Source organism: Pimephales promelas, chromosome 6, assembly GCF_988280905.1.
Source record: "Pimephales promelas chromosome 6, fPimPro1.hap1.1, whole genome shotgun sequence".
NCBI lineage: Eukaryota > Metazoa > Chordata > Actinopteri > Cypriniformes > Leuciscidae > Pimephales > Pimephales promelas.
Window position 1 is genome coordinate 8596850 of NC_142774.1, and position 17900 is coordinate 8614749.

General features: G+C 36.6%; 1 protein-coding gene across 6 annotated transcripts in view; it reads right to left on the reverse strand.

Moving 5' to 3' along the window:
• sorcs1 (sortilin-related VPS10 domain containing receptor 1) overlaps positions 1 to 17900 on the reverse strand; it is a 242033-nt gene that overhangs the window by 168835 nt on the left and 55298 nt on the right. The window contains exon 1 of one of the 6 annotated variants that reach the window (XR_016168816.1): positions 12105 to 13015. The exons of 1 other annotated variant lie outside the window; for it this stretch is intronic. Coding sequence is in view for 3 of the 5 variants with exons in the window: in XM_039688446.2 (XP_039544380.2) it covers positions 12105 to 12782 (678 nt within the window). In the remaining 2 variants the exon portion in view is untranslated. Of the gene's footprint in view, positions 1 to 12104; positions 13016 to 17900 lie in introns of those variants that run through there. 4 more of the 6 variants (XR_016168815.1, XM_039688446.2, XM_039688431.2 and 1 more) reach the window with 4 other exon arrangements.

Sequence of the window (17900 nt, forward strand, 5' to 3'; positions counted from 1 at the left end):
AACTTTTGTCCATTTTAGGCGCTAATATGTACATTTTAGGTGCTAATATGTACATTTTAGGTGCTAATGTGTCCATTTTAGGTGCTAATATGTACATTTCAGGTGCTAATAAGTACATTTTAAGTGTTAATAGGTACATTTTAGGTGCTAATTTGTGCATTTTAGGTGCTAATATGTACATTTTAAGTGTTAATATGTACATTTTTAGTGTTAATATGTACATTTCAGAAGGTAATATGTCTATTTTAGGTCCTAATATGTATATTTTAGGTGCTAATATGTATATTTTAGGTGCTAATATGTACCACTAAGGTACCAATATGGAGCCTTTGGGTACAAAAGTGTACCTTTTGAAAAGGTACAGCCCCAGTGACAGCTTTTGTACCTTTTTTTTTGAGAGTGTAGGAAAACCACCAAAAACACCCAAGCAACATAGAACATCCTGAGAATTGGATGGCGAAACCCCTCACAACTGTATAACCATCCAAAACACACTAACATTGTGGTGCCAAGTTTTGCACAGGCAAACACAATTTCGATTTCACATAAAGTAAGCATTAAACATCATTTTTAAAGGAGTTAATTGCCCCGTGTCGCTCTTTTTGGCATTTCAGTCGAAGCTTTCGACACTCAAGAATTTTTCTATACATAATTTTTTCATAATAGCTGGTTTATTACCAGACATTGACGTGGATTAATCCCTTAACTGCCATTTAGTCTGGAGTCAATCATAACACAGATGTCAATATCACCAAATTGCTTTGCTCTTGAGAGGAAAAGAGAGGTAATAATCGCTGACAGCATGCGAGGCAATAGCAATAATTGCTTTATTCAGATGTTGCAATCTCGGTAGATTTGTGAAGTTTAGCCACGGCATTTTACGGCTAACTCGCACAATTATCACACTCCATCATCTCATCTCTCAGCATGATTCGCTTCTACTGAAAAAGAAAATGTTTTCTTTTTCTTGGCATTTTCACTTCTGTTCCTGAGGGCTACAGATTGCTTGAAATTCAATTTGTGCCACAGATATACACAGGCTGCTTATGGCTGAGATGGGTTTCCCACTGCATTCTGGGATATGGAAACCCCCTGACTAGCTTTAAGTACTGCTAGCACTCACCCCTGTCAAAAAGAATGAAATGCACGCTAGGAGAAAAAGACTTATGTGTTCTCTCCACACAGCGATATGTCACTCTTGTTTATCTCTCATTCTGTTCGACATGTTTCTCTCACCGTGTCATTCTCCACTGACTCAGAGTGAAGTTAACACTTAATCTGTTAATGAACATTTTGAGATCACTTATTAACACTTACATTTGGCTTGCTGTATTAATTATCACGAAATACAGTAATAACGTCACTTATTAACACTTACATTTGGCCTGCTATATTAATTATCACGAAATACAGCGATAAGGTTTACATAATCATTTATTGATGATCCTTATTAGAAGATACAAACGAACTTACTCCCTCACAGAGGTGCCAGTCTTTGAGCAGCAGAGCCACAAATGGGTCATATTTCACATGGGTCACAAGACTGTAAATTTTGAATATTGTGTGCGTTTGTCCCCACAAACATGGCAATATTTCAAATGATTGTCCTTGTGGGGAAATTTTTTGGTCCTCATGAGGAAAACAGCTTATAAATCATTTAGGTTTTTTGAAAATCTAAAAATGCAGAAAGTTTTGTGTGATGGGCTGTAAAAATGAATGTGCTGGCAACAGATTACAAGCATGATATTATTAAACAAAACACTTTAGAATTGAGTAATAATTAATCAAATTAATTCCTTAAAAGTTAACAATTTAAAATGAGTAAAACTTTTGTAAATGAGTAAAAAGCAAAGCAAAACAAACAAACAAACAAAAAAACGTACATTTGAGTCACCATTATGGTGATCAGTGTTTGTTTTAGGTTTGTTTTAAAATGACAGTTTTCTCCTTAAATGATTCTGCTTTTCAACATCAGGTGTCTTTAATGTTGGCAATATAAAATAAAGAGTTCTTAATTAATCTTTAATGTCTGTCTGTTATTCAGATATTTTTGTTTAATTTTTTGGTGTAAACTTTACTCATTTTAAATGGTTAACTTTTAAGGAATAATTTGATTAATTACTACTCAGTTCTTATTTGTTCAAATTAATTGATCATTTTGCTTGTAATTGCCACAATTTAATGCCACTATAAAACATGAAAACACAACATTGGAGCTGAATAAAAATGAAGTCACACTTACATAAGGGAATAGTAGACAAGTCCATTATCTCAACTTGTTTTTCAACCTGTGATCATTTACATCAGAAAGCAAACGTTCTTTCCAAAATGTCAATCAGAACCTAATCTTAAATGTAGTGTGATGATAGACAGATAGAAATCATCAAGATAATTCTGTTATTCACACACTTTTCAACTTTACTTGAAGATGACCACTAGGAACAATGCAATGCATTGCACAAAAATGTACTTTTGACGTTTGCACCTGCTTTATACTACTATTAATACATCCATATTAACATTACACTTTGAGTTGAAATGCTATGATGGAGGAACAACTGAAAAGATTCAGCCCTTTTAATTATAGTAATCATGGTAGTGAAGAAAAATTATAGACCAATAATCAAAACACTTACTGAATAACCAAGTTCTAATCACTGAAGGGAAGTAAAACCAATATTAAGCAAAGAAAGGTCTGTTTTTATAATTAACATTAACACTGCTAATATTTCCTTATGTTGGGATGGAAATTATTAGCAAATCAATTTTTTTGACTTGATCATTTCAGTGATATTGGACGTGAATGTGATTAAAAGAGGTAAAATGATTTAATACTGTTTATCCGCTCGTTTCATGTCTTAGGCCATCAATGTGTACTTACATTTACGAGTCGTTAAATCATGTTTAATTTGGACTTCTCTGTGCATGCTCTTTGAGGTGAACCCCATTAACCTCCATTATATGACTGACAGACAAGAACGGTTTGACCTAAAAATATCAAAATTGAAAATACTAATTTCAAAGTGAACTATCCCTTTAAGTCATAATGCAAATATTTTCACAGAAACAATATTAAGCAGTTATGGCCAGATTTTTGGGATAGAAGCGCATTGAAATCGCAGTCAGTGATGAATATTTAATATAGACCTGTATATATATGGCACTTAAAGGGATAGTTCACTCTTTCATCATTTACTCACCTTCCAAACCTACATGAATTTCTTTCTTCTGCTGAACACAAAAGAAGATATTTTGAAGAATATGGGTTACCAAAAAGTTGATGGCCCATATTGACTTCTATATTGGGGGGAAAAAATACTATGGAAGTCAATGAAGCCCATCAACAGTGTTCTTTTTTTGGATGAACTATCCCTTCAATGTCAAACATTATGCACAATATGCCATTTTATTTGTATTTTATGATATTTCTGAGAGCAATAAACATCACTGTGACATTTGGAAGAAAACAAAATTGCGGACTTTTCTGGACCGGGACCTGTACTTTAAATTGAATGGTCACTAAGAAAATCATATTAAGTCTTAAAAGAAGAAAACAATAAGACAAAGGCACCAGCGTCTATAATTTTATCCCGTTATCTTCGCATTACTCTCTTGCTTCATAAAATGTCTCGCTTAAACAGCCATGCTTGTCCACTATAGAAACCCCAGCAGAAGCTCCCATTATTCAAACACTGATTCATGAGAGGAAAAAAAGAAAGACTCAAGTGGAGTCGAATGAATGAACTATAGGATGGCTGTGAAATCGCAACCAGAAATGAGGTTTAATGAGGTTCAATAGAGAACTGCAGGGTTAAAGAACCTTTTTATGCCAAAAAGGAAAAATGCTGATTGCATAATTTTACTTTTTAATGTTTAACTGGCAATTTCAAAAAATGTGTTTAGTTTGTGATATTGTACAGATTTAGCGAACACAAAAACGGCAGCCGTAACTCGCTTTATGGAATTACATCCACCGATGAATCGATCACATTTTGACCAGGAACATGTATAAAGAAAGTAAATACGCTCAGTTCGGTATTCATGTTGACTTAAACTGAATTATAGCTTCAACTACAACCGGTTTGTAATGCTAGCAATAACTCAATGTGCCATACTGCTACGAGTTTGCCATTTCCAGTGGGGCGCTATTCATTTTTCAAGAGCTTAAAAAAAATGACCTGGTATTGAATGTTTGGAATGCGGTTACACTGGAGAGTTATTTGTTTCAACAGGCGAAGTTATCTCAAAGGGTAAAATGTTTGCGGTGGCTGTTCATTTTTGTCTAGCAAAAGGCATTTTCAGTGCTATTTGTCTTCATTTGCATTGCTTGCCAAATACTTCAGGGCAGAGCGACCATTCATATCAGAAAAATAAAAATGGTTGCCCTTCAGCTGTCCACCAACAAACCCTTGGATGTTTTTCCTTTTATAGTTTTATTATTATTTCTCTTTTTTTCACTCTCAATTTAAAACATAAAATAGCTTTTTTTAGTCAAGTTTGTGCTCTATTTGGGTCAAGAAAGGACATACCATGGGAAAACCCAGACAAGAAAATTTAGGTTTGCTCTGAAAGTTAGTCTGCCAAAGAGCTCATTCAAGCCCATTTCCAATCCGTCGAAATCGAGGCACCAATCAGAAACGTTGGTGACGCCCCTCTGGAAATGACTTGATGCTTTGCCAGACCATAACTCAGTTACAACTCCAGTCTAACCAGGCTATAAAGGACACCGAATAGCAAGATGTTGTAGTGGTGGAATACATTAGTTCTGGCATTACTGTTGTTGACAGTTGAAGTTTATGTGCCTTTGGAAGAAAAAAATATGGGGTTTATTACTCAATAAAAAGAAATAGAACCTCAAAATCACTCAGGTTGGAAATACAGTATTAGTCAAGCAGGTTTGCAAGGCACTATTCTTTGTAAAGCTGTATTGGAACAATGCATATTGGGGAGGTGTGATCGATATGTTTCATTTTAGGTGAGCACTTAGATGTAGGAACCACCCTGCAAGAAAAATAAACTTGAAACAACTCCTACAGTAGCAAACCATCCTGCAATTCAGGTTTGAATCGATGTTGACTGCATAATATGTTTTTAACCATCCAATTAATTTGTAACATAGCATCATAAGATCAGATATATAGCTCTTTCCCCTTACAAGTGTTGCACTAAAGGAGGCCAGAAATAGATTTGAGCGACATTAGCGTGAGACTGTTTCACATATGACAACTGGTGCTGTTTGCATATTTTACTGTGTTCTCAGAAACTTTTTGCAAGTAACTACTTACTAATTGGCTACAAAAAAGTTGTTTCTCTTCTTTTGCTTGCTGACAAGAACTTCTCTGCAGTCAAAATAGTCACTCCATTGCCCTTGACTGAATAGGCCGTATAAAATGGCTTTAACTCAGTGACATAATTTTGTTAATCCGGCTGTTTCCCCTTCAGAATGAACTTGTGCGTAGCCTGAAATTAACCATTTCCATTAACCATCAGACTTTTTTTTATTACAATTATAATCTGTAAGCACTACACATGAAAATCCATATAAACATTGATGCAGATCAAGAATTAGATAACAAAGCTAGCTCTCACAAACATACACAACCCAAAGCCAGTGAAAGGTACTTTTAAAAGTAATAGGCCAACGTTACAACATTGAATTGAAATGGGGAGCAATTTTACTTTTTCCAACCTTTTTACACCAAAAGTGAAATTAATAAACCTCGGGCTATAAAGGAAATGCAAATTCACGCCTGTACAGTAGAGGGCGCCGCTCAAACAAACCTTTCAGCTGCGCCGTCATTATGGATCACAGAAGAATAGGATGCAAGAAAGTTCAACTCTTATTTCTTAAAAAGGTATACTGTGTAGTTTAAATATTTTATTAGCTAAAATCAATAAATATGTCCTCATTGGTGTAAAATTACCTCTGCCAATGATCTGACTTATCCTCTTAAGCAAATCATTTCTTATCTTTCATTACATGGGACGGGTAAGTCCAAGTAGGCTTCCATGTTGTTCCCCCATCATGAAAAACTATATTAGCAGAGAGGGACGAAAAGTACTCTCCTACCTAAACCAGCGTCACATGACTGAAACCAGTTGAAACTGACATAGAGATCAGTGAGATGTGCTTGTCACTGCCACGACAAATTTGAAAGGCTGAACTGCTTTCAAATTCATAATGCTGGATCATACTTATGCAGACACTGTAAATTATTTCTGTTGTTTTCACAGGATTATACTGTTTTTCTCAACAGTTTCTTACTGTATAATCTATGTACAGTAAGTTACAGTAGATTTAGTTGTTTTCACAGTATTAAATTGTTTTTTCAACAGTTATGTACTGTGCACACAGTTGGCAGTATGTTACTGTAGAATTTCAATGCATTCTGGGAAATTATCAGTTACTGTTAATCTAAATACAGCAGTGCAAATTGACCGCGAAAAACACCACACACAGTTCCACGGAAAAATTGCTAGCCTACTAATGTTATTCTTACATTTAAAATAAAAATGTAGCACTGGTTGACCATTAACAGTCATAATTTATGACATAATTTATGTCAGTGGGGTGTGCATGAAAGCATATTTGATTTTGGAAGAGTTTCTCTGTCGTGTCAGTGGTGCTGCTGTCTTTTCTGCCGACCTGGAACTTCTTCATCTGGTAAGTAATAATTCTTATAATGTGTATACGGATTCTAGCTAATAACTTTAAAGTTTTTTAGAATACCTGACCACGATTTCTACATTCAATTTAATCTATTCTAGACATTTTAATATAATATGATAGGCTACTCTTCAATGTAGCCATTTGGGGCATGTTACTGTAAATTCAAATACATTAGTACGAAATGACCGCGAAAAATAACCACAACCAGCTGCCATTTTATGAAGAACTCTTCAGTTCCCTTCTCTCTGTAAGAACGCGCAGGCCGTGCATCGCGTCGCTGTCGGCAACGTTTTCGCCATACATATCTGGTTAGTAATTCATATTTTTATGCAAACCATATGAGTTACGTACGTTAACAGATTAACGTTAGAAAGAACTGGCCGCGGAATGTTCTATAAGCCTAGCATAAGTCAGACGCGGATTTCTTTCATCTTGATAGCCTAACTTACTTGATTAAATATGTGATTTTATTAACATATATTTCATATGTAACCTCTTATAAGGTCAAAATGGTCTAATCATTTTGTTATTTACCACGTTAAGTCGGTGAAAGCGCCTGCACGTTCATTATTTTATAACTTATAGGGGTTAGGAATTGAAAATCGATATCCTGAAATCGGATATCCAAGGTTAGGATTCGGATTTATTGTTATAAAATTAAAGTGTCAATTCCTCTTATTGATTTTTTCACGCTTTTTTTTTTCGTGTAAATCCTGACCTGGCGTTCTGCCATTTAACGTTAACGTTACCTCAGTGATAACTGATGGACCACGGAAAGCGCCCAGGTGTATTTTTGTCCAAAATATTAAGTCATGTATCACACAAGCAAGATTTAACCTACGTTTTCACGTGATCGTAAATGAATTGATGTTGAGTTATGTTTCAGCTTGCGTTGCATTCAAAAGAAAAGAGTGGACGATAGAGATGAGTTATCTTTAGCCGTTCTTGGCATATTTATTTCAGCTGTTGACATCAGTCTCTAATGAAGATTCTCTCAGTAATATGATCCTCTTAACTACGGTAAATCAACTTGGACAAACATAATAATAATACAAACGCATCCTCCATAGCCTATACTTTAGTGCCCTCTTGTGGCATAAACATATGCACAACACTGAACAGTATAGCATTGCATTATATTACACAGCATACAACTGAGGACATAATGAACATACTTTAACAATTGATTTTAAACAACAGTCCAACAAACAAGATTTTAGTATTAAGTGAATTACACTTTAGACATAATTTTGTCTGTTTTTGCTGTTTAGCCAAAACAACAACAACAAAAACGTACTGTATTTTAACTGTCTTGTCTGTTCTCCTTTTCCACAGGTGTGAGCTGTGCATGTTAAGAAGACCCCTATCCATCTTGACGACCGATGAATTGTAAATCTAATCTAATTTTATTATTCTATTTATCTAACTACTACTACTATACCTTGGTCCAGCACTGACCCACTGAGAACATTTTAAACAGATTATTATCTATCTGTGAATTTTGTCTATCTGCAAGTTGTTTAGAATTGTTGTGTGAAAATAAACGTTGTTGTACAGTTTAAGGTTTAATTGCATAAAAGCTTGGATAGAAAACTTCCTATTGCAAAAGTTAGAACATAAGTCTACATATAAATGATAATTAATACCATAATGCAAGTTTTTCATGGCACATGTGCATGATGAGGTTGTTTTGTGTTTAGTTTTTTTTTTTTAAAGGACACTGGATAACTTGTCATTTTGTAATACTCATCTGGATTGGTGGTTTACTTGTCAAAGCTTTTATAGTTTATAAGTTTATATGTGTCTCGCAGCCCTGCAAATCTGGTCCCTTAGATAGAAAGCAGCCAAAAACCCTTTAAAATCAGCAACTGACCAGTTAGACAGTCTATCTCAAACCAATAGACAATCTTAGACTAGTTTAAGCTGTTTTACCCCAGCAGGGAATGGGTGGATGAGTTGTTATGAACTATCTTTCTAATAGATTGATCAGATAGCACCCCTTTAATCTTTTCTATTTTACCTGATATTTTTTTTGCATGTATTTATGCATAATTGTTCATGATTGTCATGCATGATTTTTATTGTATTATATTACATTTTTATTATTAATGTATTTAATTGTATTAATGTATTTAAATGTATATTATAAATGCGCTAATGTGTTTGAAAATACACAATAAACCTTGTGCAGTTAAATCTTCAATTGTTCTTTTTTCTATTTCCCATTAACAGTTAAAATAATATTTCTACGGATTTTCTACAGGTTACACAGTAGCACTATAAAATAAATACAATAACATTACATACTATACAATATTATTAAAAATTAACAGTGTAATATTGTAGTTTAATATGGTAAGAAACTACAGTAAAATAATGTTATTTAATTTACAGTATGCTTAACAGTACTGTTGTTAGTGTTACGGTAATTTTACTGTTAAATGAAATACAGCAAGTACTGGATAATTGTTGCCAGTAAGTTACTGTTAATTTGACAAGAAATTTTTTACAGTGGAGCCACAGGAGAAGGAATCCTCATATCTAAAAAAAAGCCAAAAAAGCGATTTAAAAAAAAAAACGAAGTTAAATATCGGGATAGCTTTTCCCAGGTGGAAAGAGCTAATGAAGGAGAAAGACTTTTGAAAGGGACGCTTAAGTTGCTTGCTTTCTTCTCGACAGGTAAGTCAATGTTACGGTCTAAATGTTAGGGCTTGGTTGTGTAATTCATTATATAGGCAGCAGTAGAACATGTACAGTTAAACTCGATGAAGTGCTATTGGAAGACATGTTGTTGTAGCTTCTTGTTACATAATGGCTTTCAACACGCATTTGAAAAAGCGAGGGGTGTAGAAATATAAAATAAAAAATGAAACACAAACGTGATGTCTATCTAAAGTCATTTTTGATAGTATGGTTGAATTGGATCATTGAAGGTGAGCAGCAAAGATATTCGTTAATAAGTTTAGACTAAATACATAAATTTGAATTGAGGAACTTCGAATCTGTTTTTGTTTAAGTTAGATGAGTAAATGACTGCTCATATTTAGTCTTGAACTACATCCATCATATTCCCATGACCTCTGCACACACGATTTCTCTTAAAGTGGAGCGCTGTCAGTCATTACAGCATAGTAACTTGTGTTACTACTGTAATTTGAAAAAGTAGCTCAGATAATTTGTTTTAAATTTAAAAGTAATGCATTACTTTAGTAGTTGCTTAAAAGTAATCTATATATCTAGATATACTGCACACATCACAGATCCAGCCAGCATTAATCTTCATTTCCATTTGCACAATAAAAAAATCATTAGAAGCTACAGCTGTTTCCTTATTCATACACTACCAAAGGAAAGAAACTCCAGGCCTACTCAATTATTCTTAATACTGCAATGACACTGAATACTTAATGAAAGTCATCTTTTTTACTTTCCCCATTGTTAAGTTTCCCTGTATACCTACTGAGAACGAAAAAAAGACCATATATATATCGAGTCTACTATGCTATTCATACAGCACAACACTGGGAAAATTCAATTAAGGAATATGATAATGGCAGCAGCTCTGAGTCAAAATGATTGAGTTCAGCTAGTGGGACATACTGAAGTTCGTTTCCCTGAGGTTACTTTCTCCCTGTATCTGTCCTGAAAGTTTTCAGTGCTTGACTGTCATCTCACCAACTAATGTGTCGTGTTACAGAGTACATTGTTTAAATTAGAAAATGCCCTCAGATTTTACCTGAAGGCAAGAAAAACATCTGCTCAGTAAAGCGAGGGAGGGGGGGGGGGTATAATGGGGATGAGAAATTATATCTGAAATGTAGTTGCTCTGATTTGATATGCTGCACAGGAGAATAGTGGAAAATGCTCATTATAGCTCAGTGCAAAATAGTCATTAGTAAATTATTGGAAGGAAGGAAGGAAGGAAGGAAGGAAGGAAGGAAGGAAGGAAGGAAGGAAGGAAGGAAGGAAGGAAGGAAGGAAGGAAGGAAGGAAGGAAGGAAGGGAGGAAGGAAGGAAGGAAGGAAGGAAGGAAGGAAGGAAGGAAGGAAGGAAGGAAGGAAGGAAGGAAGGAAGGAAGGCCTTGCAAAATAGTCATTAGTAAATTATCACAAGGAAGGAAGGGAGGAAGGAAAGAAGGAAGGAAGGAAGGAAGGAAGGAAGAAAGGATGGAAGGAATGAACTCCTTCCTTGCAATATAGTCATTAGTAAATTATAACAAGGAAAGAAGGAAGGAAAAAGGAAGTAAGGAAGGAAAGAAGGAAGGAAAATAGTCCTTCCTAGCAAAACAGTCATTAGTAAATTATCACAAGGAAGGAACGAAGGAAGGAAGGAAGGAAGGAAGGAAGGAAGGAAGTTTATTAAATATAATAGTAATCTTAATGTGACATTTGTGATTCGAATTTAGTGTTGAAGGTTCTTAAAAGAGTTATCGGAGCATTTGTTTTATTATGATTATTAAAAACAGCCCCTTTAAATGTTATAAAGTGTGTAAAGACATCAAAAAGCCTAATTTGTGAAAAAGCCAAAATTTGCAGATTTTTAATTAAACTAAAAATGTATTGAAATTTTAAAAGTGCATTATAATTTCCTTGTTCTGCACAATTGCCTAAAAAACGGTCTCATATTTGCAATTTTGACATAACATGCATGTCATTGTGTATGAAGTGGGTTTCATTCAGTTATTCTGTCAATATCTCTGCTAGTGTGTTTCAGGTAACAAACAAGACCTCTGCATCACCTAAAAATATCCCAGAAGCACACACACACACACACACACACACACACACACACACACATCCAGCCAGCATAAGCTGATGTGCTGTCTGGTTTGTGATGGTCTCAAAGCCTGGCCAAGCTGGTGTTTAGCTGACTTAGACAGTCGACAAGTCAGTCCACTCACTGACCAGCATGAAAGTGGCGAAAATCCCTTTAAGAACACACAGCAGACCAGCTGGCCAAGAGAGAATTTAAAGCTGGTTTAAAGTGTGTGTGTTTTTTTTTTGTTTTTTTTACTACAGCAGGGATTCCAAAGCAACACAGTTGACGCTTAACATTCAAAAGCATGAGCAGGTGAGCCAAAATCTCAACATCACAAACAATCATAAGTGGGAAACGTGTTGCACATAAGTGTCCTCATTATACCAGGGTTAATAAAAAAAACCATGTCATTTAAAAAAAAAAAAAGAAGAAGAAGAAAAAAAAAAGAAACTGCCGTGAATCGCATATGAAGCAATCTCTTGGACATCAACAATGGACATCTGTTCGTCTCTGCGCCCCAAACCCCTAACACAACCTTTACACACAAGCACTTTCGGAAACACTCGTTCCGTAGATCACAGTGTAGGGATATAACTTCGAAAGATCTCAGCGGTGTTTTCACAGCTTTAACAAATTAACTGCGTGTGTTTTGTTATTATTATTTATTTCCACTTACGCTGCTGTTTTGGCCGGACCAGTGCACCATGGCTTGGTTGTGAGCGGAATCCCCTGTCAGTGCAAATGTAGAGCTGGTAAGTTTCAGCTCCTCCTGTCGTGAAGTGGCCGTTCTCCGCTCTTCCCTGCTCCACCTCGGCTCAGAGCGGGGGACTCGGCGCGCAGCTGGCGCGGTGCTGTTGCCAACAGTCGGCGCAGAGCGCGCACCTGCGGGCGAGCCGGGTCCCTGGGTGCTTCTACGCACTCGGTGATGGTGATCTCCAGGGGCTGAACCTTGAGAACCTGCCCGTTTGAGATTATAAACTTTGCAATTACTGCGAACCGACTTCCGTTTGTCATCTGGAGGCGTTTTCTCTGAGAGAAGCCTGTCTGTATTCCTTTTAAGCACAGAGTGAGCGTGTTCGCCGTGTTCGGTTGCTCCGCAGTCGGGCTGAGCAGTTTCAGCACCAGCCGAATTAAACAGCGCCGTTGACCCGTCTCCATTTTCCCCACTAACTTTACCAGAGTCGACACCACTCTTCATCCTCACCAGTAATTCCCGACCGCTCCACTTATCCAGCAGGTGACATGACCTGCAAGTTATCACTGTTTTGGTCACCGGAACCCAAGCGAACAAAACCAAAAGCAGGGTGCAGAAAGCACTGACATTAACCCGGCAATATCTGATCCCCCTCTCCATCGCTGATAACAACAGGGTACAGTGTCCTTTTCCTCTCTTTAGCGTCAGTTATTGATGCAAACAAGTCCTCGTACAAGTTGCAGCGCGGTGAGGCAGCCACAGTTGAGATGTTGTGGGAAAAGTGTGATTCAGCGAAGCGCTCCAACTTGAAGGATTTGATCAAATGAAGCTCTGCACGCACTGAGGGGAGGAGCTCGGGGGATTACAGAGGAGAGCAAGACCATAAAGACACGATTCTTTCCAGCGCCACAACATTCAAATTCACCCAGACATTTTTCCAACAATGCAATCTGCAAGAAATTATAAATTGACGCAGTTGGAGTGATTTCGTTCGTCGCATTGATTCTCGGTGACGGAACTTTCAGTCGAACGAAAAAAGAAATTCACAGAGCTTGAGTTAATTTTATCACGGGTAATTCGCGTACTAATAGCCCGAGAGAGAAGAGGTTTGTCTGGATGTGGGAGTTATTAGCTGTATTATTAGCCTACTAAAAGCATTTCGCAAATTAAATGACGACTTAAATTAATTTCTGTTAGAAATTTACTCACAGTCTCGGAAACGAATTGTCAAACCATTTTAGTGGTATTGTGACATGTAACATAGCCTAATGTTGGAAAAAAAAATCATCGGTTAGGTTACCATACGAACGCTACTTTTATCGTTCATAGTGTTCTGACGAACTTATAAAACTGTGGTGGTTCATGAAACGACCTTATTATAAAACTGGTGGTTAATGAAACTAGAAACAGCCTACTCGATAGTTTTAATATAAATAACAAGCTTTATCTATGACATCCTAAACGCCCCATAATTAGAAACGGATACCGAGGATTTACCAAAGAATTTCAATTCGAGATTAATTTGATGTTCTCGCACGTCTCGGGTCAAATTCACATTCTTCACAGCATCCTTTGGATCGATGAGAGAATTGCAAATGTATCTGATGCGCATCAATCAGGCTTTTGTGTCTATGTGCTCCAATTTCAAGACAACAAACTTAACAAATTAACCTATAACTAATTCCAAGGCAGACCTCGAAATACAGTTTAGGCTATAGGCTGCACAAAGACAAAATAATAAAATAAAAAAAAATTAGACACCACAATACACAATCTTCTACACCTCACCAACTGCAAAATGCATTAAATGGGTTATGCTGAATGCAATCCTTCAGGACAGGGACTCTCAGATTGGAGAGAAAACTAGATATCCTGCTGCATCAAACCATTAGTAAACATGTCTTTAAAAATAAGAAATAGTCATTATACAGATTAATTCGCCAACCCATGTTACACATTTCCCTGCCATAACTTATTAGGAAAAACAAAGTTTTGGTACTGATATATATACACAGGATAGAGCTCATTAAAATATTTTCTCACTCTCACACCTTTGCTTTAGAACTGAACTGAATGCCCACTTTAAATAAAATCTTTGTTTATGTAGCAAATGTCAATTCCAAGAGAAGCCATAAGATTATCTCTCGCTCCCACGCTCATCTTCTTTTATAATGTCCCCGATAAGAAAAAAATGTTTTTCACTAAAAATCCTGGCCAAAAACGTAAAATATTATTAATAATAATAATAAAATTGAAAAAAAGGCAAATGGTTAACAGACTGGATCATTATTGTTGTGATTATTATGATTCATGTTATACTATGTTTGGCAACAGTTATTCTAACCCTAATAGATGGAGTGTGTATTTCATATCTTAAAGGGGTCATGAACTTATTAAAATATAACAAATTTTATTATATTGTTGTTTGAGGTCAACTTATGAGGTATGCATAATCATTATTAAATCACTTTGAGCAAAATGTCAAATCATAAAACACGTTACGTCTGAAATTATGAGATCCATTCAAAGTTCTAATAAAAACAATGTTACTGTAGACCAAATGACCTCAAATATGACCTCAAAGTTAAGGCTAGATTTTCAGGTGAATACAACATGCATACATTAATTGTTTGTGCATGTTACTATCTATCCCTGTCTGCCTCTGTGTCATTACTATATGAGTTAAATCCACCGCCTTGTCATTCTAAAAGCATTAAAATGACTAACAGCAAGACAGGCCTAGACTCACATATTAAATAGATATATTGCGTTGGATTAATAGCACAGCTATAGACAGGCCTCCAGAGATGAGAACACACTCATCACTTTCTCTCTTTCTCTCCCCCTCTCTTTCCAGAGGTTCTCAAGAAGACATCATGGTCCATCATCTTATATCCCCCCCCCCCCATGCACATCCCAGAAATCAATGCTATTTAAATGCGATCTACCCGACACATCTGTTAAAACCAATGGGGATATTTGAAGGCCTCTCTCTGCGAGTTGAGAGCAGGTAAGAGTGATAGAAACTCATGGCACATAATAGCACTTCCTGGAACAGATCTCATGGATTTATATGACTTATTTGACGGACAGAGGGCTGAATGTCACTGCTGAAGTCTCTTTATTTTGTGCTTGCAGTCAACTGGTTTGAAAAGCAGCGTCTTTCTGGGAAACCAGACACTTCTGCTGGGATTTGTCAAATTCGCACTTAAAATGAGCCGTGTCATCGATTCGAACAAGTTCTTCTATTCTGCCAGGGAGAATTCTGGGAGTGAAAGTTTCATGGTTTGGATTCTTGTCAAATTAGGCACAGGTTTCAGCCTGTTGTCATTGGCGTTCCCAGGGTAACGGGCTATTACAGGAACAGTCGCAGATCTCATGAAAGCCAAAAAAGACACAGATCATAGCAGAAGACCAATAGAACTCGCACTTTTGATTGGTGCTCAAAGCAAGGACGTGGTTTTAGTCTTGGCTGCCAATGACTTGTATAGCAGCAACAGTTGAGAGGCCATAATTAGCTAGCACATGACTCACAGAGGCTTCGCATCAAAGAAGAAACTGAGAACAAAGCAAAAAAAAAGGAAGAAAATACCAGCCAAACACCCAAGGGTAAGCTATATCTGCAGTAAAACCCCGTTGGTTCCCTTGTCCCGACGAGATTGTTCTTTTAATAGAGCTATTTCCTCACATTATTTGGTAGTCTTTCTCTGTAAGATCCAGTGGGAAGGTCAGGAACAATCTCAGAGCTGGATCTCATCCTCTAATACTTAAACTGAGTTCGGGCTCTTGATGCTTGCACTCTCTTTCACTCCCTGTAATCATTGATAAAAAATTCATTGCAGAATCTCACCATAGATATATACTAAAGGTTTAGGTTAGTATTTAAGTCTTGATTAGAATGCAAGTCACACGTTCTGAATGGCATTTAAATGCTTTGGGCAATTACTTGAAATTCAGTTCATGCTTGTCTATAAAATATGGGGGGGAAAGATCAAATAAAAATTCTACAAAGAAGGCAGATGCTATTTGCACCCTGGTGTAAATAGTGGGAGATGGCATTTGCAGCATGTTGTAAATAACAAAATAAATACTGTACTGAAATAGAATAATTGGTTTGAGAAAATTGGATTATTTGGGTAAAATAAGTTTGTGTCATATAAAAGGATTGATTTGATTAGTGGTTTTTGGACTGGAGAGAGAGAGATCAAGCGCTAAATTGCTTAGATGTTTCGGTTTAGCCATATAACCCTGTGTTAGGCTGAAGAGCGCGTCGGACGCGGGTAGACTGGTTAGCAGTTGAGCTGCATGTGCTGCATGTTAGGGTTGAGGATAATTAGTTGTTCATGTATTTGTTAGATACGAGGTGGCTTTTCTTCTTTGCAGTTGAAGTGTGATCTGTTGGATCTGGTGAGTTATCTATTTGTCTGTTCAAATGTTCTTTTAGTAACAATAAAATAAGGCAAAAATGGAATTGTTACAGGACATATAATGGACTTCAATGGACCCCAACCATTTCAAGGTCCAAATGACAGTTTCAGTGCAGCTTCAAAGGGCTTTAAACGTTACCAGATGATGAATAAGGGTCTTATCTGGCAAAACAAATGGTCATTTTTTAAAGTTTTATAAGCACAAATGCTCGCCTTGCTTTGTTCTGTGATGCGCGTCCGTGACTCAAAATTAACAAATCTTTTTTTGAGTCATTTCGTTTGCTGAATGAATGAAATGACTCGCTCATTTTCATCAAAAACCTTAATTTCTTTTCGACTGAAAAAAGAAAGACATGGACATCTTGGATGACATGGGAGCGAGTAAACTATCAGCAAACGTTTTTTTGTTTTTTTAAGTGAACTAATTCTTTAACCAACCACTTAGAAACGTCCTGTTAGAGCCTAATTGTTGAACTTTTTGCGGCTGTCGTCTTGTTCCGGATCAGTTGATATGGTTGCACAGATGTGTCCTCAGAGACTCTCGCTGCCATTCTTGTTCCAAAATATACCCTCAACTGTTGTCAAGGCAACACTCGACGTGCGTTGTCAAAACCCAGCAAAACAGAAGGGTGGAGTGAGCAAAGCTCATTATCATTTAAAGGCATATGCACTGAAACGGCATGCTTTTTGACCAGGTAAAATTAGTGTTTTCTTACAATACTAATGAGAATTTCCAATAAAAATATATTACAAAGTTTTCATTTAGACCCTAAACATTTATTTTAACATGTACAAAAATGGCATTATATAACCCCTTTAAGAATGGTGACCATTAATGAATTGCAAAATTATAGTCACTAGCCCAGATCTGTATCCACCACTTTAATCCACCACAAAATTGCATACTTAATCTTTAACACTTCACATGATACTTCTGTAACATACAGAACAGAAGAGTTAGATAGCCAATTAGAAAGTCATGTAAACTGGTTAATCTCGATATTGTCGTATTTGGAATGAGACCAATATGATTACTGCAATCCATATGAATTTAGTTACTGCCTGTAACACCAGCAAAGCTAACCCATACGGTTCTCATTGTAATATCAAAAGCGAAGCCTGCCAGGATGCCAGCTGCTCTGTACTCGTGAATTTCACGAGCAGGACATGAGTCGCTGCTGTTTCAACAAATGTGATGTGGCACCTGCCGATCCAAACCCCAGGTAATTCGGCTTCCTCTTTGCTTCCTTTCCGCCAACCTACACCATTCCTCAGAACCTCAGTAATTATTCGAGAGAAAAGGGGAAATGTTTGATTTCCAGCCAAATACAACAGTCACTTATGCAAGATG